This window comes from Chionomys nivalis, chromosome 8 (genome assembly GCF_950005125.1).
Source record: "Chionomys nivalis chromosome 8, mChiNiv1.1, whole genome shotgun sequence".
Lineage (NCBI taxonomy): Eukaryota > Metazoa > Chordata > Mammalia > Rodentia > Cricetidae > Chionomys > Chionomys nivalis.
Genome location: NC_080093.1, coordinates 37,207,530 through 37,231,014, shown reverse-complemented (window position 1 = coordinate 37,231,014; position 23,485 = coordinate 37,207,530). Strand labels below are relative to the sequence as shown.

The 23,485-nt window shown below is 38.3% G+C and overlaps 1 protein-coding gene across 1 annotated transcript in view; it reads right to left on the bottom strand.

Annotated features, from left to right (window-relative positions):
* The window catches only part of Tmc1 (transmembrane channel like 1), a 117,463-nt gene extending 97,801 nt beyond the window's left edge, over positions 1–19,662 (bottom strand). The window contains exons 1-4 of the mRNA XM_057777616.1: positions 19,647–19,662; positions 14,031–14,075; positions 9,905–10,064; positions 2,478–2,606 (exon numbers count right to left, since the gene is read on the bottom strand). Of these exons, the coding sequence (XP_057633599.1) occupies positions 2,478–2,606; positions 9,905–10,064; positions 14,031–14,075; positions 19,647–19,662 (350 nt within the window). The remainder of the gene's footprint in view (positions 1–2,477; positions 2,607–9,904; positions 10,065–14,030; positions 14,076–19,646) is intronic.
* Positions 19,663–23,485: the final 3,823 nt, after the last annotated feature.

The window sequence follows — 23,485 nt, the reverse complement described above, 5'->3', positions numbered from 1 at the left end:
ACTTTGACGTTGTCACTTTAAATTGTTGTCTTGGTAATGTGTCCAGCAGATTCCCTAGCTAGCCTGGTAAGAGAAAGCAAATCTGAATGCCTAGAAGGTACACCCAAGCAGAAAGAAAAAAAAAGTGATGAAGAATCTTTGGGAACCTGGAGCGATGCTCGCAGAGGGCAGCTCTTGCTTAACGTCAGTGTTATTTTCAAGCACAGCTGTGGTGTCCCATTTTCTGTCTATAAGAAGCTGGACATATGCATTTTAATGCAAAATCTCCTGCATTTGAAAGGCAGCCACGAAAAAAAGTCCTATTATACAGAAAAAAAAAATGGCTAACATGGCTAATTTTGTTACCATACAATTTGCTGTGATAAAAATAATAATTTTTAAAAAGGGAAGAAAATAAAACCGCAAGGGCCAAACAGAAAATACCTATATCCTTGATTCACTTCATGCATGTCATGATTCTGAGGCTGATTTTGTCCGTCTTTTCCTTCTGATCTCTACTTCTCCCTGTTTTCAAGAAGGCATTAGTGCCTAGAGTCCAGCCCAAGGTCCCATACTCTGAAATCTATAAGACAGTATTACAGGAATGTTCCTGAAGACCCTAGAATAGTCTGACTCAGATTTAACCAAACTGTCAAGAGATTCTCTATTTCCTGTTGTTAGAACTTTAAAACCTGGTAACTGATCCACATATTATGCATCATCATCCTCCACAGCTCCGGGCTCACCCTCTAACTAGGCTTCCTCCTACCTAGTAGCCCTGTTAAGTCCCAACTTTCCCTTGTTTTATCGTACCGCATGCAGGTCATAGGGCATGAAGTCTGTTCTCAGGGGTGCTTCCCAGATTTGTGCTGTGTGCTGACACTGTCCCACATGTTTTCTATGCCATATCATGCTATAAATATAATTTTATAAGAAACAGAGTCAGAAAAACTCTACATCTCCTTCGAGTTGGAACAGCCAATATATTGAAGACAAGAAATTCAAACTCAAGTTTAAATCCTGTATCTACTCTACTGTCCTACATGGGAGTTGCAGGTAAAGGTGTGTGTGTATGTGTTTGTTTGGGGGGGGCTGTGTGGTTGTGGTGTGGGGGAGATTAGGGTAAAATGGTCTTTCTATAGCTTCAGGCTGCTCCTTGGCATTCTTCCTCAATTTTATTCTCTGAAAGTCCATGACATTATTTTATAATGCTTAAACTTCTGTACTTAGTTGTTTTTTTTTTTTTTTTTTTTGTGTGTGTGTGTGTATCCCAGGTTTAGGAATTTCATTTACTGTTTATATTTCAAAATATATTTCAGGAGCCAGGAGGGACTTGCAGGTCACCAATAAGGACACTTCTAAACCTATGAAAACAGCATTAATATTTCATTAAATTAAAAGTATTTTGATATGCAAACAGGTGCATGGGCCATATGCAGAGATATACACAGATACTATACACAGACAGACAGACACACACACACACACCACAGACACACATATACAGAATGGAATGGTGCTTGCCACCAGAGACTATTGTTGGAACTTAGACAACCTTAATACATAAGGTAAAACCAAACAAACTCTGTGAAGGACAGCCATATCCAAAAACAAAATGAAGTAACTAAGCTCTCAGGAAGTTAAAAACTAAAATAATTTCCTCAAATAATACGCTGACTCTACCAGAGTAAGGTCTGGAAGAGAACAGTCCTGAGATTTCCTTCAGTTCCTTTAATCGTTGCCATCACCAATTAGGTGACCCTCCCACGTGACAGCATTACTGGTGAGATGGGCTGGAGAGAAGATAGTTTGGGAAACTCACCACCATATATAAAACTCTCTCCTGTGAAAACAACATCTGTGACAGAATCGAAAGATGCAGACATAGGTATGAACACACCCATGTTCTTTTGCACAGCCTGCCACTCCAAAGGTCATAGCAAGGAAAACAACATTATCTCCTCACCCCCACCCCGGCCCCAGAAAGAGATACTCACTTGATTTTGCACACGAGACATTTAGAAAGCTATGTGCTGCCTGTGTTTGCACCCACCTCAGCAGTCTACATGAGAGTGCAAACGGGTAACTCACATGTGACCAAGGACTAGCTGGTAGCATAAGCCTCAACTGAATCCTATTCACCATTCTAGTGTTGTGGCAGCCTCCCTGTGCTTTCATGAGAGCCATGATGGAAAAGTTCACTAGGATCTGGAAGCTATAGTGAAACAAAAGCAAAGGACCACACAGACCTATAAACTTCAAATACTGTTTGCACAGGAATAGTAACTAAGCAAGCCCAATTTCAGGAGCAGATAATTCAAGGTGACCACAGAAGTTACACGAGCTTATATGCTAATGTTCAAAATTGTTTTCAGTTTATAGTTATTGATCCCAAAGCTCTCTGGCATATGCACACATGTGACTATAGCATTATCTATAATACATGGGTAATCAGATTTCTGAGAGCTATGTTTCTGCATGTGAAAGTAGCAACCTACTTGAGAACTTCAATTTTCTTCTCCATTTTCCAAGGTTTGCATTTGACAGTAGCAATCATCTGTCTATTCTCCTCCAACCGTGCCTTCAGTCGCTCCAATTCCTCTTCATCAATCTCTTCTTCTTCTTCCCTTTAAAAGAAAATGAAAGGTTAAACTTCGTTTCATTTCCAAAGCTAAAAAGGCTCCTGTCAGAAACCCAAGCCCCCTTTTCAAACTCAGCTGCCCAAAGTCAATGAGGAGTCCCCTAAGCTCTAGAATTCACATCTCAACACTGCACTGACGTCCATCCGGCTTGGGGATTATTATAACCTTCAACAATGCTATTTGCATTCTAATGCTCAAAATGGAACCGTTCTTTTATGTCCTCAGCCTCCAGCTGTCAGAACAAGAGAGCTGTGGAAAGGATGGCTATAGATTCATCAAGATACACACTTCTCTCCTCTGTCCCCCTTGGCAGCTAGCCTCTCCAAGTCTATATTTCATTTAAGAACCTTATTTTTCAATAAGGATAATGAATTAAAGGTGAAGACATCTTTGAAGTGTCCTTAGAAATTTTAAATTAGCCCTGTCTCAAGAGAAAAGGGGAAAAATTGAAACACGGGGGAAAAAATGAAAATCTGCTTCTCAGAGGAAGCCTAATCTGTTAATTACACCCAAAAACTTCATTTGATAAAATTCAACTTGAAATGCTTTTGGTCGAGGCAAATGCTTTGAAGATGCCTTCAAAGGAATTTTGCTTCTCACTAAGCAGATACCGCGTTCTCTTTTCTGTGATCCTACTGTTGCAAAACTGGAAGCAAAAGAAAACAAAATCTAACCATGAGTCACATGGTTTTAGTGGAGCAACATAATACTATATTATAGAAATCAAACTGTTGGCAATAGATTGTTTTAATTATTGGGCTAGTGTATCAATTTTAAATACACCCTTTCATACTTAATATTATAGTACTGAGACTGGAACTCTATAAGTCATATTTTCGCTTTATAAGCAGATTCAACTTTATATTCAGACTGTAGGAATCACTAACTACCTTCTCATCTTTGACTTCTTGTCTACTTCCTTTTGCCTCCTAGACTGATACCTCCTCCTTGGCAACACTTTACTCCAGGAGCTGATTGGCCCTTCCATAGCTGGAGGTGAGTCTATTCTGTCATTTCTCCAATACTAGAAGAATTAGCTTCATCCTCTCCCCCAGTGGAACTAGTCCTTCTGTGCATCAGCCCTCCATGGAGCTTCAGGGTTCAGCTCCCTGGATCTCTCTTCTGCACATCACATTTTCATTTTAATCCTTTCCAGGGTTCCAGCTTGTTGGAGAAGGGCCTGCTTGTTCATCCTGGCTGCTGGGCTAGCTTAGCCCAGAAATAAACATACAGAAACTGTATTACTGCTTGGCCCAATAGCTCTAATTTCTATTGGATAGCTCTTACATATTAATTTAATCCATTTCTATTACTCTGTATATCACCACGAGGTCATGGCCTACCAGCAATGTCTCAGCATGTCTATCTCCAGCGATGGGTCCAAAGCATCTCCTGACACTGCTTTCTTCCTCCTAGAATTCAGTTCTGTCTTCTCTGCCTACCTAAGTTCTGCCCTATTAGGCCAAGGCAGTTTCTTTATTCATTAACCAATACAAACAACACACAGAGGGGACTCCCACATCACCTCCCTTTTCTGTTTAAATATAAAGGTTTTAACTTTAACAAAGTAAAATTACATATAACAGGTATCAAGCAAGAATTACAGTTACAATATTTATATTTACTTTATCTTTTATCATAACTAAGGAAAACTATAACCATGACTATCTATCTATTCTTCAACTCCATCAAAGACTCCAGAAGGATATAATATTACCTAAGTAAACAGGAAGTGCATTGTAAGTAACTTTCTTTTTTTTTTTTTTTTTTTTTTTTTTGGTTTTTCGAGACAGGGTTTCTCTGTGGTTTTGGAGCCTGTCCTGGAACTAGCTCTTGTAGACCAGGCTGGTCTCGAACTCACAGAGATCCACCTGCCTCTGCCTCCTGAGTGCTGGGATTAAAGGCGTGCGCCACCATCGCCCGGCCTGTAAGTAACTTTCAAAACTCTAGAATTGACAGAGATATCTTGCTGCCTGGACAGTCACCAAAGTTCTTCTGTACCATTGGGGCATCCATCTTCAGCTTACAGGACCATAGTACTCAGCATACTTTTCCATGAAGCACGAAATTTTAAAGACCATTCAGTCACTTTCTTTTGTATCCTGCAGAATGTCTCGCAGACTCTTTCATGAAACAGGAACGCCAAAGGACCGTCTCACCTTTAGGCAAGTTCAGCAGTCATTTCTCTGTGGGTTTTGGATATCTGGTTTTTACAGCATGCCATGAAGAAGTGCAGGCAAGAGCAGTTTCTTGCCCAAATGACTAATCAACTCCATAAGGAGCCTCTTTGATGCCCAATTTCCTCTTTAAGTAGACTGGTATTGCCAGGAACAGATGTGTCTCACTGTCATGAAAAGTCCTAAGTTCTTAAAGCATTTAAATGCCATATTCTGAAGGTCTCTGAAAGATTTGAAGAATACCTATATAACTGAAATATATCTCTATACATCTAGAAAATCTAACTAACATGACTACAATCTTAACTATTATAGATGATTATCTATTAACCTATATTTCTTAATTATACATTACATTTATGTAAATGAACTACACAATCATAATACCTTAAGCAAGATCAAAAATACAAATACATATAACAAAATTGACCTTAAATTTGTATCAATAAACCAAGAATCATACCAATGCAAATTATTAATATCTATATCATATCCCCCATTAAAGGTAAACAAACAATTATAAACAATATTTGGGAATATTGGTGTAGTTTTGTCCATACTGCTAAAGGCTAGGCTCACAACGAAAAATGTAAAAGTTTGGTTCCCTGCACCCACGGCTGTCTCTCCAGCCACCTTGGTTCTGCCCTATCAACAGGCACAAAGCAGTTTCATTATTAACCAATGAAAGCAACACAAAGACAAAAGGACCTCCTATACCACCAGTTAATCAATGCTGTCTGACATCTACAGCTGTTGCCATCATATTTCAGTTTCCAAAGATCTAGTTAACAAGTCTTTTATGTATAATCCCTAACAATTCTCATATAAAATTCTCAGGATTCAATACACTATTGAAGTCTCTCTCCTCATTAGAGCCAGATTGAAAAATTATAAACTATTCATTATTATTGAAAAACATATTTTATGCTTCACTAAGTTTATTGCTAGACACAATAGGAATATGGGGGAAAGCTATTTTTAATTGATTAATTATAATGTAAAAGAACACATTTGCAGATTATAGACCAGGCTAGAAAATGATTGTTGTGATCTCCTACTTATTTTCTATTGTTTCTAATCATGCCTTCTCAAAAAAATTTCAGACTGTCCCTGTGAAATAACACTTTCAAGTGGTAGTATGCCAACCTTGCTTGACAACTCAACACACTTAAGAACAGGGAAGCTCAGTTGAGGAACTGCCTCTATCAGGTTGGCTTGTAGGCGTATGTGTTAGGAATTTTCTTGTTTCCTAGTTGATACACAAATTCCTAGCTGACATTTGTCAGATCGGTCTTGGCTATACAAGAAAGCTAGCTTCACCAGCCAACCAAGCAGAAAAAGTCAGTAAACAGCTTTCCTCCATGGTTCCTATCTTTGTTCCGGCTTGATTTCCTTCCCTGCCTTCTCTCAGTGACAGATTGTGAAGCAAATGTTTAAACCATGTGGGTCACAACTCTCTTCCGTGGTCAAATGACCCTTTCACAGGAATTGTGAATCAACTATCCTGCGTATCATATATTTACATTATGTTTCATGACAGTATCAAATTGGAGTTATAAAGTATCAACAAAAATAATTGTTACGTTGGAGTCACCACAACATGAGGAACTGTATTAAAGAGACACAGCATTAGGAAGGTTGAGAACCACTGACTTCAACAAACCCTTTCCTTTCACAAGCTGTTTTTGGTCAGTGTTTTCTCACAGCAACAGAATGCAAACCAGTACATAACTTTTACTTAAAATAACAATCTTGGTTCAAGAAAACTATGTATGGGCATTTACTAAGATAAAATTTAGATTATCATCGGGATTTTTCTAATTATTTGGTATTTATTATACAAAACCCTGTGATACTGTATAACAATGATATAAAATACTTGTGACAATCTGAAGCGATATATAGGTTGTGATGGTTAGTCTTAAAAAGGTTAGAAATGTTTGACAAAAATAATTGACTTGTTTTTACATAGCTATAGGTATAAATACAAATCCTAAGACATGTTCCTTTTGAAAATTAAAAAAAAGCTTGAAAAAGTAACTAGATACATGAAACTCTCAAGAATGGAGTCAGTTTACAATGAGAAGACTTTAAGATTAGTAAGTTAGTTGTCTGATATTTCAAATCTTTAACTGGCCCCCTATTCCCGAATATCCCATGTGTACATTAAGTTCAATAATGCACTACATTACTAAGTTCCACTATATAAGAAAGTCTCAGTAAGGATAAAAGAATGAGCTATGAGCAATTAATGTATGAATGGCCTCAAAGTTTATGAATTTACATGCCAAATATAAGTGGCCATCTAACAGAGAACTTCCTGACACCAATCGACTTTTTGTGTAGCTCTGATTTTCTAGGAACTTTCTCTTCTCTCAGTCTCCAAATAACTTTGTTCATCTTTTTTTCTCCAGCATGTACATTCTATCTTATTTCATAATAGTTTGTATTTGAGTAGCTTCTCTTTTACTGGACTATAAATTTGGAGGTCTGGATAAATATTTATTGAAGAAATGTTTATGTATCAAACTTTCCTGCTTAACACTGGGTTCGCACCCTGAACCCGATAATTGAATTAAAGTGTACTAGAACACAGCAATGCTCTACAGCAATGTTTCCATGACATGGGAAGAGGTCCATTCTTACAGGAAGTGACCCAAAATTGTATATTTTTAAGACTTTGTTGTTAATTGTTGGTAAGTCCCAAGAGGATCTTGCTGTGCTTCAGAGTGTAGCTGGCAGATAAGTTACCTTCAAATACCCAAGCACCTAAATTATGCTCATTGGAATTACAAGGAAACTGCTTATCTGGGAACCATTCAAAGATTATATATATATATATATATATATATATATATATATATATATATATATATATTACACATGACATATGTTCTACCTTCTAAAATTTAGAACTGCTCTGTGCAAGAGAGGCTTTCTATCTTGAGCTTAACAACAGTTGTGAGGAAAAAGAAAGGATAGCATATTGAATTTTCACTACTACCAACGTTTTGCTTACTCTTTCAAAAGTGGGTCAGGAAAAGCCTGTGATATCACTAGAAATAATCTACAGCATCTACCGAGGCAATATGTCTTAATCATCACCAAAAATAGAATTACAGTATTAGATTTACTAATACTGTAATTAGTAAATTACTAAGGGTAAGGGAAACTCCTCGAGGCTTTGTTTGAATATTTTTAAAGAAGAAAGATTCTGAATTAATTTACTTAAACCAATGTGTTCTCATTTGTCTACTAATTTTCTTCAAAATAAATTTTTAAAGTGTATTTTCCTTTTTAACAAAAGACTTTTCTCTATAAAGAAAAGAAGAGAAAAATAGACCTTAAAATATTAGTCAGAATGCCAACACTAAATATACAGAGCACTATGGCTTGGCAATATAATTTGAAAATTCTGAGGAGATTAAAGTTATCTATGGGAAAGGTTTGGGAGATGAGGAATAACTATAGAATTCTCAGAACCAAAATGGAAATGAGACCAACTGAGATGAGATACTGTTACAGAAGAAGACGCAATTGGTGAGCATGGACCTGTTTCCCAGAGGCTGGGCATTTTGTATGAGATCCCTAGGAGGGCAGGCAAGCAGAAAAATTCCAGCCCAATATATCTTTTTAGATCATTTTTTCCAGGTATAAATGAGGAGAAAAGGCAAATTCTGTGGAATTAGTGGAACACATGTCTACATTGGTGATGTTTTCATGATGAAATCCTTCCTAAAAAGAACAAGCTTTGCTAACAGGACTTATATAGCACTAACCATCATAACATTAAATGGGATTTTATTGAATTACATTTTTAAGTTTTTAAAAAAATTCTTGTTAAAAAGAAAATGCAAATAAAAATATCAGAGTTAAAATCTAAAGCAAATACCATGGTATTTAAGGAGAAGGAAAAAGAAATAACAGTGGAAGGGAAACTCAAAACTTTAGCTAAAACATTTCTAAAAAGGAAGTACAGTCTATTAAAGCAGAGCTTTCCTCCCTACCTGACAATTTTCCATATGGTTTCATTAATAATGATTATTTCTGGGGTTAGTGCAATAGACTTATTGAACACTGAAAGGTACCATCTTGGGAGGATGAGCTGAGGACATTCCTCAATGAGAAGAGTACTGGGTCATATTGCCTGATGGTAGTGCACAAAGCCTGTAACCTGCAGATATAGAACAGGCTAGCTCTATGCTTGAATCTTTTTCACAGAGCCTCGGTTTTGCAGACTAGATGTGTGCAGGCACACTTTCCCTCAATTCTTGCCACCCGCAAATTTCCAGTAATCCAAAAACTAATCTTCTTGGATCTTTTAAAAATAGCATTTAAATACATTACTCTCTACAGTGTCAGAAATAAAAGTTTGAAGCTAAAAGATGCTGAATTTTTTTAACATAAGTATGAACTGAGTGTGGTGCCTCACACCTTTAATCTTAGCACTTCAGAGGCCAGCGTGCTTTACACAGGGAGTTCCAGGGCAAACAACAGTGAAATCCTGTCTTCAAAACAACAAAAAACAAATTAAATTCATGTGTGTGTGTGTGTGTGTGTGTGTGTGTGTGTGTGTGTCCCTAACCTTCTATAACAAAATCCAGCATACTTTCTTTCTACAAAATTCCCAGCAGCTAACAGTTTAGGCTTTGAATACTACATAAGACTCTGTCTTATACTCATTTTCTTTATTAATAATGCTATAAAACTGTAAAAGGTTGTGCGGATAGCTCCTGCACTGCGTTTAGTCAGATTTTACCAAATACTTCTCCATAAGCTAAAGAGACCAGAGCTCATTCTTCTGGATCTTTCTATACAATTTTCAAATATTTAAAACAACCATAACACTGTAATAACCTGTAACAATTTAAGTCTTTCACGGGGGAATTTCTCATAGTGCATTCTCACTGTGTATTCATTTTCAAAAGTATATTTTAGTATTTAAATATATTCAAGTGGAGGAAAATGGCAGAATCACTTTAAGCCTGTCTTACTAGAAGTAATTTAATGACTGATGTAAAATCCAGTGAGTCCCCACATAGAGCAATCCTCTTTCAAGTGTTTTTATATAATAATACCGCCAGCTATACAGGAGGAATTACTTACGCTCCTCTCCTCAGCCTCCTCCGCCTTTCTTTTTCTCTTGCCTTCCTTGTTTCTTCATCCTCTGGCTCGGGTTCTGGATCATCCTCGTTGATGACATCCCTAGTCCGTTTCCTCTTGGGTCTCAAGCTCTCTCTTCTAGGTAGTTTGTCTTCTTCTTCACCTGACCACGACAGTTGACTCATCAGTAAGAAGCATCAGAAAGTGCCTGCTTTCTCTCACTAACAAGTTTATTCTTACTTTTTAATAACTGTGCCACATATCAGTGAGTGCAACTACTAGTTAGTTCCCCACAATGTAATATGAAATAGTGTTTTATACACACGTACACACACACACACAAACCTAACTTAATTTGCTTTGTGGTTCATCTAGTCAAATATGCAAATATGGGTCTCTCCGTTACAATTAATCCTTACAGTTTCAGTCCTAATTTATTAAGGTAAATCGATAACTTGAAGTTTCGCACTATATTATGATTTCTAAAACCATTCAAACTAGCCTCAAGTTTGAAGGCTACCACGTAACATATAATGTAAAATTATAAAACATTATGCTTTTATTACTAATTTTCCTAGGACAGAAACCAGAATTCACAAGGAAATGTCTACAAACTGAAATAGTTTTAAAGAAATTGATTAAATCCTGAGAGTCTTCTTAGTTCAAATTATCCACCCTTGTTTTGGTATTTAGTATTCATTTTAGAAGTCTGCTTAATTTGACCAGACTGGCACAAACTACTGGGTTCAATGGATTGCCCTGCTTTTGTCTGCCAAGCTCCCAGGACTACAGGTACCATACCAAACTTATCTTCATTGTTGAGTCCAAGTAATTCTTTTATTTTTCTGAGATTGTATTTTTCCATCCTTTAAAAAAATATATAATATCTATATTTACTTGATTTGCTAGTGAAATCCACAGTCTAAGTAAAAGTTAATGCTGTCTGATGGTTCTAGTGGGTGTTTTTCAGTATTAGTATAAGTCCTTATGAAGCACTTCGAAATTGTAAAGGAGGAATATTAACTCATTCCATGAGACCCACACTACTGTCATACCCAAGAGACTGGAGAAGATTATTTCTGATGAATATAGATGAAATTTTCACAATGAAACATTAGTGAGCTCAATGTAACAACATAGTAAAAAGACTGCATACTGTAACCAAGTAAAATTAATCAATGAGATATAAAGACAGTTCAATGCAAAATTCAAATAATGCGACATTGCTACCTTGACAGAATGAAGGACAAAGATCACATCAACAGATGTAGAAAAGCACTTAACAAAAGATACTGAGTTCAATTCCCAGCAACCACATGGTGACTCACAACCATCTATAATGAGATCTGGTGCCCTCTTCTGGCGTGCAAGCATAAATACAGGCAGACCACTGTACATAATAAATAAATATTCATTTAAAAATAAATAAATAAAACCAAAATGTTATTGACATAGAGAACATCCATGTAGCCTAATAGAAGGGAACAGAGAGCCCCAAAGTAAACATGAACATGTACAGTGAAGTGATATTCAGAAATATGCCAAAGAATACAAAATGAGGTCATGAACAAACAACACTAGAAAAACCAGATAGCTCTGTGAAAAATAGATCTAAACCCCTAGGCTACACTATAACAAATATCAATTCAAAATATATTAGCCTTGAATATAGGATATAAAACTGTAGAATTCCAAAGAATATATTCTGGAAAGGCTTTATAATAACTGATTTTAGTACTGATTTCTTGTACATGACATCAAAAGTACTAGCAATAAAACAAAAAATAGTTAGTGTACAGTTAGGAGCTGAGAGAGGAGTCGCCCTCAAGGGCAAAGTCCCTCACTAATACTACTGCAATATCTCCTTTTCCTATGGTTTCGGCTAAAACCATTTTGGAAAAAAGTACTTTAGTATACCAAGAAATATTTCTGCCAGTCATCTTTAGGATGCTTGCTAAACATGACTGGAAATATTTTTGTCTACATTGTAATTTTTTATACATATGCCCATGACCTTGAGCTAATCAGGCCCAAGAATATGTTGACTATTTTTTTCTCCTTGACTTATACCCTTAAACAGAGCTTGCTCCAGAATGTATAGCATAAACTGAGCATGCTCCAGATGTACCACCTCTGAAGAGCTGTCTTACTTCAAAAGGCTTAAGCTCAGTGTTTGCAAGCCTTGGGCTCCCTTCATGCAAAGAAGATTTTGGAATAACTCCAAAAGTTATTCCAGTGCAGAAAGAACACCTGTCTCCTTTCCTTTCCCTTTGGGCCATGCTTATCTGCTTTGTACTCACCAAAAAATGAACCATTGTGCTTAGCCATGGGGCCCCATCAAAGGCAAAGCTTTTATGCAACAATGGAAATAGTTCACTAAAAAAAATATTCTGCAGAATAAAATACATATTTGAAAACCATGTATCTGAAAAGGGACTAATGTCCAAAATACATAAGGAACTCTTAAGATAAAATAATAGTAACTGCCTATGCTATAAAATAATTAAAGGACTTTAATAAAGAAGACATTCAACATGGCCAACAGACATGAAGGTATGTATTATACTTTTAATCATAAGAGAAATGGGAACCAAAATTGCAGTAAGATATCATCAGTTCATTTTTACTAGGATAACTCATCAAAAATACAATAAATGATGTCAATGATATGGAGAAATTAGAGCCCACATGCAATGCTGGTAGGAAGGTAACATAGTACAACCACCATAAAAAGCATGGAATTCTTCAATAGGAAATAAAAGGATCTGGTGCTTCAGCAATGCCAGTCACAGGCATTAACCCAAATAACTGAACTGAGATCTTGTAGAAGTCGGATTACCTCATAGCCACTGAATCACTCTTTACAACAGCCAAGATAAAGGAACAGCGGAAATATTCATCATCAGAGACAAGAAATGTACTATGTTCATATAATAGGATATTCGAGCTATAAAATGTAGGGAACACTGCTGTTTCATACAATGCACGTGAACACTGAAGATGCTACATCCAGTGGCATAAGCCACACAGAAAGACAAAAAGCACGTGACTACACTTACATGAGATGCCTAAATTTTTCAGGCTCAGAAGTTAACAATAGAATTGTGGTTGCCAGGGGCTAGAAGAGGCAGAAAGGGCCAAATTTTACAAATAGACAAAATTGCAAATGCCAAAAAATAAGTCAATTCAAGTCAATTCTTTTAAGCAAATGAAACCACGACATAGAGAAGCTTTAGGCTGTTTTTATTTTGGGAAGGGAGCTCTTAGGGTACCACTGGTGGTCTGCTTGTGCTGTATGGATATTAAATTGTCAGCCCAGTGTCCCTAAAAATGAACTGTTCCTTAGATACTGCTCTTTCATTCTTGGTTTGAAAAATTCAAAACGTTTGCTCATATAATGATATTTCTAACATTCCTGCCCATGAGTGGCCTGGTTGCCTGGAAAAAAAACCGATTTGTGCTCTTAAACACAAATTGAGCCTGTCCAAAGTGAGAAGAATGTAGCAGTTCATACAAACCATCTAGGAACTGGGTACACAAGACAGATATGTTCTTTTGTTTTAATTGAATCATCTGGTCAGCCCAAACATCCTAGTATATAATCAACCTGGACATGTGCAAACAGGTGCACGTGTGTGTGTGTGTGTGTGTGTGTGTGTGTGTGTGTACAGAGTGGCCCGAAATTTATTACACAGTCTATTTTAGCCTTTAACACACAGAGATTAACCTGCCTCTGCTTTCAAAGTGCTACCTCTCGTGTATCACCAAGCCAAACATGAAATAAATATTACAGTTCAGGGAAAGCCAATCTGTTTTGTCATCAGTCAAGATTTTCCCAATAAAAATAGAACAGAAATAGAAAGAAAAATGTTAAACATTACTATTTTCTTCACAGCGAACCATTTGTAAGGTGTGTGTGTGTGTGTGTGTGTGTGATGTGTATATTCACGTATGCACATGTGTATGTGTATATGGAGGTTGTAAGGATTCTATTCACTGGTCAATGAGACTGGCAGAAAGCATGCCCACACACTCGTGTAGTTTTATGCAGTGGCTCAGGAGACAAGATGGCAGGTGGATGCCCTACCATCGGCTGGAAACTTTTCCCTAGGAGCCCACCCTTCCTTACTTGAGCTTTCTTCTGTGTCTTCTTTCTCCTCCACTTTGATTTGCACTGTTGAAGAAAGACATGAACAGCAATTACTTCAATGCCTGTGGAACAGTCAGCCACTGCCTCTAGTGTCATCGTTTTTATCATAAGGGTTTTGTGCAGGTGGAGAAAAAATGAGAGCTGGAGAGATGGTGCAGGCAGCAAAAGCACTTTCTGTTCTTACAGAAGGCCCAAGATTCGAATCCCAGCACCCACAAGGCAGCTTACAGCTATCTGTAATTTCAGTTCCAGGGGACCTGGTATCCTCTTCTGGTCTCCAAAGACACCAGACACACAAGTGGTACATAAACATACAGGTAAAACCTTCACACCCACAAAGAAATGAATATTTTTAAAACTTTTTTTTCTATTTTTTTAAACTAGTTCTTTTCTGATTATATAGTAAATACAAAAATCTAACTATTACAAAATATATGGCTTTTCAAAACATTATAAAATCCAATTATTATTAAATACGTGATGTAGGAAGCTGGTACTTGGTGACCCAATTCCACTCCTGCCGAGATCCCCAGATTACTGCTGTTTCTCATTTGGTGTTTCCTCAGATCCTCTTTGGGCACAAACTGACACACAATGACAAAACTAAAAACACTCTCAGAATCACAGCACTCCAGAGAGTGAGCCAGAAAGGCTGAGTTCCAGGTCACTCAGGGCTATATCGGAGGCCCTGACTCAAACCCCCACACAAGTCCAGGCTTTATCGCCTGCACAGCTAGGATACTTGTGTCTGTGTATCAGCCTCTTATTCCTAATGACGACTGTAACCAAATTTACTACTGTAAAATGGAGAATAATTCATTCCAACCTAGTTTTCCAAATATCCCCCCCCCCCAAAAAAAAAAATAAATCCTGTATAAACATGTAAAAAGTTGGGTCTTCCTTATTTCAGTTACGGCCTTGTATCAGTGCAGCCTAAATGTCCCAGCATGTGGTCCTCCATGTCAACACTCAAGCCTTCTATCTATCCCATACCCAAACTCTCAAACATTCTGATGTCAGCCATGGTTCATTTTTATAAGGGAATAAAATGTTCTTTTTTATTGTTTTTATTGAGCTATTTGTTTTTCTCCTTTCCTCCTCCCTCCACTTCTGCCCTCTCCCGTGATTCCCACACTCCCAGTTTACTCAGGAGATCTTATCTTTTCTACTTCCCAAGTAGATTAGATCCAGGCAGGTGTCTCTGTTGTCTAAATTCTCTGGGATTGTGAATTGTAGGCTGATGATTTTCCTTTGCTTTATGTCTAAAGGCCACTTATGAGCGAGTACATATTACATTTGTCTTTGAAAGACAAATAACATTCTTAAAAAACGTTTTAACAGTACAATAATGTGGGAAATGTGTGGGAATTGGTGCAATCTTCCTGGTTTTCTCCCTAATGCTAAAGTTGAATTCATCGCTGCAGGCATCACTACTTGCTAGAAGGAGAGCTCCGTAAGTTCTTATGGAAACTACGAGCTAGGGGCCAGAGGGTGGCTCAGTCACACACTTGCTGGAGAAGTATAAGGACTGAAGTTTGGACCCCAGAACACAAGGAAAAGTCAGGCATGAGTCACAGTCTCCTGATATCTCTACACTGAGTCTGAGGTCTTAGGTCCTGGGCAGACTGGCCATCTGGCTAGGTAGAGTAACCAGAGTCCCCGAGTTCAGGCATCAGGGAGAAACTCTACCTCCATAAATAAATGTGTGGTGCAAATGAGAAAGACACCCAATGTCGAATCCAGGTCTATACAGGCTTGTACACATGTATGTATACAAACATGGGAACACACATATACACGCATGCATACAGAGGCATACCACCTATAAACATGCAAGCAAAATTTAACAACAGAAAAAAAAACAGAGTCTAGAAACTTGTCATAATTTAAGGTGGAGTGACATAAATCTAAAAATGCCATCATGGCAAACGACGTTAGTATGAGTGGGTCAAACAGCTTCTGGCTGTGTTGCTGATTTTCTCTGTCAAAGGTAAGACCTTTAATCACAGCATTCAAGAGGCAGATACAGGCCTGTCTCTGTGAGTCTGAAGGCAGCCTGTTCTATATAGCAAACTTCAGGCCAGCTAAGGCTACCTAGTGAGACTCTATCTTTAAAACAAAAGGTTCTTTTTTTCCTGACAGACATATCAAGAAGGCAACACATGCCAAAGATGTAAATTTCATTCACAAAGCAGACTATTGTGAAAGCACTTTTTGCTTTTAAATATTATCGCCATAAAAAGTTTAAGATATGCAAAAATGTCATCTATCAACATCAGCCCTTGACTGCAGAACTCAATGTCCTTTTGTTCAGGGTGGACACGTGCCTTCTGTTGCTAGCAGAATTTTTATGTCACTACAAAGACTTTGTAGTAATGAAGGCAAATCTGAGAAGATTACAGTCTGACAGAGGTCATGTTCCTTATTTGCAATTAATGCCACCTCCAAGCTTCTTTCGTCAAAGAATTTCCTAGGAAGACATTTTGATTGTGTAAGATTGCTCCTAGAGCAGGGTCTTATCAGAATACAGAATATGGAAACTGCTGAAAACAATAGCAAATGTCAACCCACTGCCTTAGTTTAGAATTACTATAGCTATGATGAAACACCATGACCGAAAACAACATGGAGAGGAAATGGTTTATTTGGCTTTAACTTCCATTAGCCCAGTAGTTCTCAAGCTGTTGGTTGAGACTCCCCAAAGACCATCAGAAAACACAGATGTTTACATTACAATTCATAACAATAGCAAAATTACAGTTATGAAGCAGCAATGAAAATAATCTCATATTTGGGGCACCACAACACAAGATGCTGTATTAAAGGGTCACTGCATTAGAAAGTTGAGAACCACTGATATAACAGCTCATCATCAAAAGCAGTGAGCTCAGAAACTCACACAGGGCAGGAAACTGCAAGCAGGAGCTGACACAGAGGCTGTGGAACTGTGCTGCCTACTGGCTTGCTCAGCATGGCTTGTTCAGCCTGCTTTCTTAGAGAATAGTGGTTCTCAACCTGTGTGTTACAACCCCTTTAGGGGTCACATATCAGATATTAACACTACAATTAATAACAGTAGCAATAATTACAGTTATGAAGTAGCAACAAAATAATTTTGTGCTATGAGTCACCATAACATGAGGAACTGTATTAAAGGGTCACAGCATTAGGAAGGGTGAGAACCACTGTTTAAAACCTACGACCCCCAGTCCAGGGATGACACCACCCACAATGGGTTGGTCCCTCACCCATCAATCACTAATTAAGAAATGTCCTCCATCCTGATCTTATGGAGGCATTTTCTCAATTGAGTTTCTCTCCTGTCACATAACTCTCTATCGGTGTCAAGCTGACATAAAATTATCCAGCACACCAACTTATCCAAAGCAACTAAAATGAATAATACAATATGCTTTATAATGACCAGTTTGTTGGAATAGGATTTGATGGCTAAAATAAGACAAGATAGGAAAACTATGAAGTGAAGAAAAGTATAATCCCATATTTAGGAAAGACCACAAACTAAACAAAAACAACATCAGAAACAATTGGGTTTTCCCTAACACCAGGTGGGTTGGAGGTAGGGAGAGCAAAACTGGAGACAAGGAACATCTTCCCTGGTACAGAAAGAACTATTTTAACTGGCCATCAAATGTGGTGTCAAGTAAGAAACTAAGGAAGAGTTGTGATTCCCAAGGGATGTCATGAATCTTGCAGACATAGCTTCTTCTGAGTGGGCCAGTCTGTGTGTGATCACCTCCTGTTCTCATGAGGTACGATCTCTGCTCTATCCTTTTTTTTTCCGACAGGACCATTTTTTATAGCCACTGATGTAATCACTGATTTTTCTTCTTAACCCAAACCCTCAACTAAGACATCATCAACATCAAAAACTACAAGATTTAAGACTCTATCAAAATTCTTAGCCCAAGTTTTCTTTTAATGGAACTGTGCAGGGTCTTTAGAGTACCCATCAATACTGTTCTGTATTCAGTCCCACTGAAAACAATACTGAGGAACCAAGCTAAGACAACTAAGGCCAAATCCTGTGTAAAAGATTGCTCTTCCTGTCTCATACAATCTTCAGGAAAGACCTGCTATCTTGTACTTAGCAGTCCCCTATAGCTTTTTCCCAATCCTACAACTCTCTCATTCACTGGCTTTTTCAAAAGCCCTATCGATCTTCTTTTAAAATAGCCCTTCTCTCTGGTAGTAAAGTGAAGACAGTGAGAGGGGGAAGACAGCAAGCTCTGTCAAATGTTGGAGGCGGTGAGGGAAACTACATCAGAGGGTGCCTATTTAAGAGAAGAATATGCAGTAGGAACAGATGAACTCCTAGGCAACCCAGATCCTCATTTCATGCAAATAAAGTCAGTAATTAAAACAACCATAAAAGGAAACAACAGCAAAATGTCATATTTCAGAAGCATTGGAGTTGTTCAGAAAAGCGGATGTTGTCTGGGGCTTTCTTATTTAATCTGCGTTTCTGAAAGTAGTTCTTTGTATTTCAGGGTGACAGTAACCAAGTGGGCAGAAGAATTCAATATTGTTTATTCCTCTGACCAAGGCCAGCTCTTAAAGTGATGTTGTCATACCAGGTTATTTTTTTGGAAGCTGAAAATTCTATTTTTTTTTCAACTAGTGGTTATATATCCACAAAGATACACAGAAATGTTATGGGGTAGGAATGTACAAAGTCTTATAGAAAATGTCCTTGATTTAAGGAGTTTTCTATTTGATCCGGGGGAGGGGGGATGCCTTTGCAACAATTTCCTTTAATATTGGGTTTATACATGAGATGCCTTTAAGACACTCCGGCATGACATTAAATAGGCAGTTGAGTATTTCAGCCTGAAGTTCCAAAGAAAGTGTGGGCTGGAAATATGAACTTGAAATTAGCATGAAAATCTTTAAAACCTTAAGCTCAGGTAGAACACTAAGAAATTAAAAAGCAAACAGTAATGAGATGCAAGGAAAATAGAACTGAGATGGGAGAAATGGGCAGTTAGGGACAGGGGCCTCCATTCCTGCTTCTGGCTATAAACTGAAAACATTAATGGACCTGTCCTGACTGAAGGCCAGGAATGTCAATGCTTGAGCGCTCTCATGCCTGACCTGTCTCCCAAATGGTGTTAGGTCAAGTCAGAGAAGGGCATGTCACAGTAGCAATAAAGGCCCATTGAAAAACATTAGCTTCTCCTCTGATCAAGAAAACAAATTTTCAGGCCTGGGTCAAGACCTAAAATTCAAAGTGGACAGATCAATTACTTAGCAAAAGGGGAACCCCTCAGGAAAGTGGGACCACTCTTACAAAGACAGACTCAGCTTAAGGTGTGCTGAAGAGATGGGAGAAATGAGCAGTCCTTTAATGAGGCAGGGTACTTCAGTACTTTTCTGATCAGAATTCTGTCCCCTAATGCAGTCTCTTACCAGCCACCGTGAGGCTCTGTTGGATCCAAAGATCCTTCTGAGTAAGGTAAAAGGTAAAAATTTTCCTTATTTTTTGTTTGTCTATTTGGCAGGTTGGATTTTTATGGTTGCTTGTTTTCCTTTCTCTTACTTTAAGAGGCTATTTAGAATCCATGTTTCTGGGACTTTTCTTTTCTGTCATGGGGCTGCTTGTTCTCCATGAACCTTTTCCTTTCCTTCATCGTCTGTTTCTGGGCAGCTGCAGAAAAGTAAACGTGCCTGCCCTGGCATTTTTCTTTGAAACTGTGACATTGTCTTTGAGCTTCTGTTTGTGTCCATTCTAAATTCCTTTATTTGTGAGACTAGAACCTCAAGAAAGGATCCTGATGTGTCTAGTAGCAGGGGTAACTCATGGGGCTCCCCAGAATTTCTAGCAAAAATAAGATGCTGTGGAAGACAAGTGATGTATATCAAAGAAATATGTCACGACTGCCAGTTAACCATACTTTAAACTGGAAATTGACCAATGGGTTGGGCAACATGGAAGTCAATCAATCAACCAATATGGTGGCCATAGAGTCAGGAATGTGGTGTGGACCACAGCCTGAGGGGTTTTTTCTGAATAGAAATTTTATTCTTCATTTTTTTTTATTGATTTTATTGAGCTATACATTTTTCTCTGCTCCCCACTCTGCCTCTCCCCTTTCCTTGAGCCCTCCCCGAAGGTCCCCATGCTCCCAATTTACTCAGGACATCTCTTTTTCTACTTCCCATGTAGATTAGATCCATCTATGTCTGTCTTTCTCAGGGTCCTCTTTGTTGTTTAGGTTCTCTAGAATTGTGAATTGTAGGCTGGTTTCTTTGCTTTATGTCTAAAAGCCACTTATGAATGAGTACATATGATCTTTGTCTTTCTGGGTCCTGGGTTACCTCACTCAATATGATATCTTCTAGATCCATCCATTTGCCTGCAAATTTCAAGTTGTCGTTATTTTTTTTTTCTGCTGTGTAGTACTCCATTTTGAAAATGTATCACATTTTTTTTTATTCATTCTTTGGTCAAGGGGCATTTAGGTTGTTTTCAGATTCTGGCTATGACAAACAATGCTGCTATGAACATATTGAGCACATGTCCTTGTGATACGATTGAGATTCTTTGGGTATATACCCAAAAGTGGTATTGTTGGTCTTAAGGAAGGTTGTTTCCTAATTTTCTGAGAAATTGCCATACTGATATCCAAAAGAGCTGTACCAATTTGCCCTCCCACCAACAATGCAGGAGTGTTCCCTTTACCCCACAACCTCTCCAGCATAAGTTGTCATCAGTGTTTTTGATCTTCGCCATTCTTACAGGTGTAAGATGGAATCTCAGAAATGTTTTGCTTTGCATTTATCTGATACAAAGCCTGAGTTTTATGGCAATAAAAGATAATTGGCTGCGGCTAGAGGAGATGGCTCAGTGGGCAAAGGCCATCATTGGTTTGTACCTGGATTCTGTAATAAGGCAGATATGGTAGCACACATATAGAATCCCAGCAGTCCTAAAGGGAGGTGATGGGTAGAAATGTGAATCACTGAAACTATCAAGGACCAGCTAGCCTGGACTATGAAGTACAACAACAGCCATAGACACCTGTCTCAGCAAGGTGAAATGTAGTGATGAGCTGCAGGCAGGCCTGCTTTTTATCCCATGCAGCTCCCACACGGCTAGCTTAGCCCCAGAATAATTACACGGAAACTGTATTCTTTTAAACACTGCCTGGCCCATTAGTTTCAGCCTCTTATTGGCTAATTCTCACATCTTGATTGACCCATTTCTAATAATCTATGTAGCACTACGAGGTGGTGGCTTACTGGGAAAGATTCTAGCCTACATCCGTCTCAGATCAAAGAATCATGGCGTCTGACTCACTTCCCTTCTTCCCAGCATTCTGTTCTGTCTACTCCACTCACCTATGTTCTGACCTATCAGGCCAAGCAGTTTCTTTATTAATTAACCAATGAAAGCAACACATAGAAAGAAGACCCACCTACATCAATGAAAGGGGGGAAACCACTCAGAAATTTGTCCTCTGACTTCCAAGCATATATGCACATGTGCCCATACATTAGTGTATATACAAATAAAAACTAAATAACAATCGGCCTTAGAATAGTATAGAAAGCAGCTAGTTTTTCTACTTAGAATATTCTTCTATGCCAATGGGAAAGCACTTGTCAGGGTGCCATGGTGACCAAAGGAGGGATTCAGATTCCCTTGAGCTGGAGTTATACGCATTTTTGAGCCATCCAATGTGGATAAAGCATTAATCTAATGAATCTTTATCAATAAAAATCAGGAGTCAAACATTGGAGTAAGAACCTGAAAGATCAGAGAAGTAGAGAGCAGCCACCAGTCACCTCCTATGTCTTCCATTCCCCATCCAAACCTGCCTGCCCCACCTTACTACTTCCTGTCTTCTCTCTTTCTACAATCCCCCAAACCTCTATGGTTAATTTTGGTCAGCCAGTGTCTAGCTCCACCCTCTCACTCCAAGTAGAACATAATCAAAACATTATACAAGATTGGGGCCTTGGCAGGAACAGGAAGTGTTCTCCACTGCTGTGCCACCTCCCCAGTCTCCTGTGCATGTTTCCTTCTGAAGAGCATGGGTCTGTGTTGCTTAGATTTGGAGATGTGAAAGACAAATCAAAAGGGCCAATGGCATTTATAAGAACTAATATTATGACTGGAAAGTTTCTGCACCCCGATAAACCTCTCTGCCAATGCATAATCCGAATCAGACCAAATAAAACTGAATTTAAGAAAGCCCACGATTAATGGATACCAGAACTCCCAGGTAACTGGGGAAGGAAGGCCAGAAAACCTCATGTTTGTTCTCTGGGTTGCTGTTTAAATACCCTGTGGGAGTGGTCTTGAGCATCTCTGGGGAGGGATCATAGTTTAGCAGGCTTTCTCAGAGGTAAAGTCTGGACTGAGGCAATTCCCAGCAGAAAGAGCTTAGGATGCAACTTCTACCCAAACATTCCAGACTTTTGGATTTATGGATGCCAGGGACTGGGGTGAAGCCTTAATCCAAACATTCCAGACTCTTTGGGTATATGACTTCCCACCCAAACAAAACAATAATTTATCTCTAATCTAAAGTCACGCACTTAATCATGTATTTTGTAAATTATCTGTGTTAACAAACAAAACACCTTCATCTGTTTATACTACCAATACTTTGCTTCAACAAGAACTTGAAAGTCGGGGACAATATGATGTATTGCAGAGTGAAATAAGGAAGACTTATGACCCCTTAACAAAATCCTGAGATCTCTTCATTTAAGGGGAAAGGTCAGAAAACCAATAGAAAACAGCTATTTTCTAAATCTCTCTAAACTTGTAGAATCCACGTTAATAGGCTAGTTGGGAAATTTAATGCTCTGAATATTCTAGATCTTCAACCATCCAGCAGTCCCTTAAATCATAAACTATGTTTCCCCACATTGACAAAATTAGCATTAGCATGATGCAGAGAATGATACAGAGAACATAGTTGATACTTCTGTGTGTATGTGCACACACATGTGCACATAGACATGCCTTCCCAAAGAACAATTTAAATCCTGTTTCTCTTAAAAATTAAACAAAAATCAAATAAATCTAAATTTCAAAGTGTATGAATAAATTTAGCTCTAAAGTAGGATTTCCATACTGTGAGCCTTGTGTAGTCAAGTCAGTCACCAAACCACAGTCAGGTATGATCTCTTCTAAGAGACAAAGTTAATCTGTAAGCCTCACTTGCCCAAGGACAAGACAACTTCCTGGAATGTTGGGAGCTATAGCTCTTGAGAAATAAGAAGTCACGTGTTTTCAGTCCCCTAAACACGTTTATTTGACCCAACTACACTGGATGTGCTCGGTCACATGTAGGCGGCAGGTACATAGGCAGGAAATAAGTCAGAGGATAGGCTTGGCCCTGAATAACGCCAATGGAAAATGCAGTGAATTATGGGTTTTGCCTTTATAAGCTTCTGCA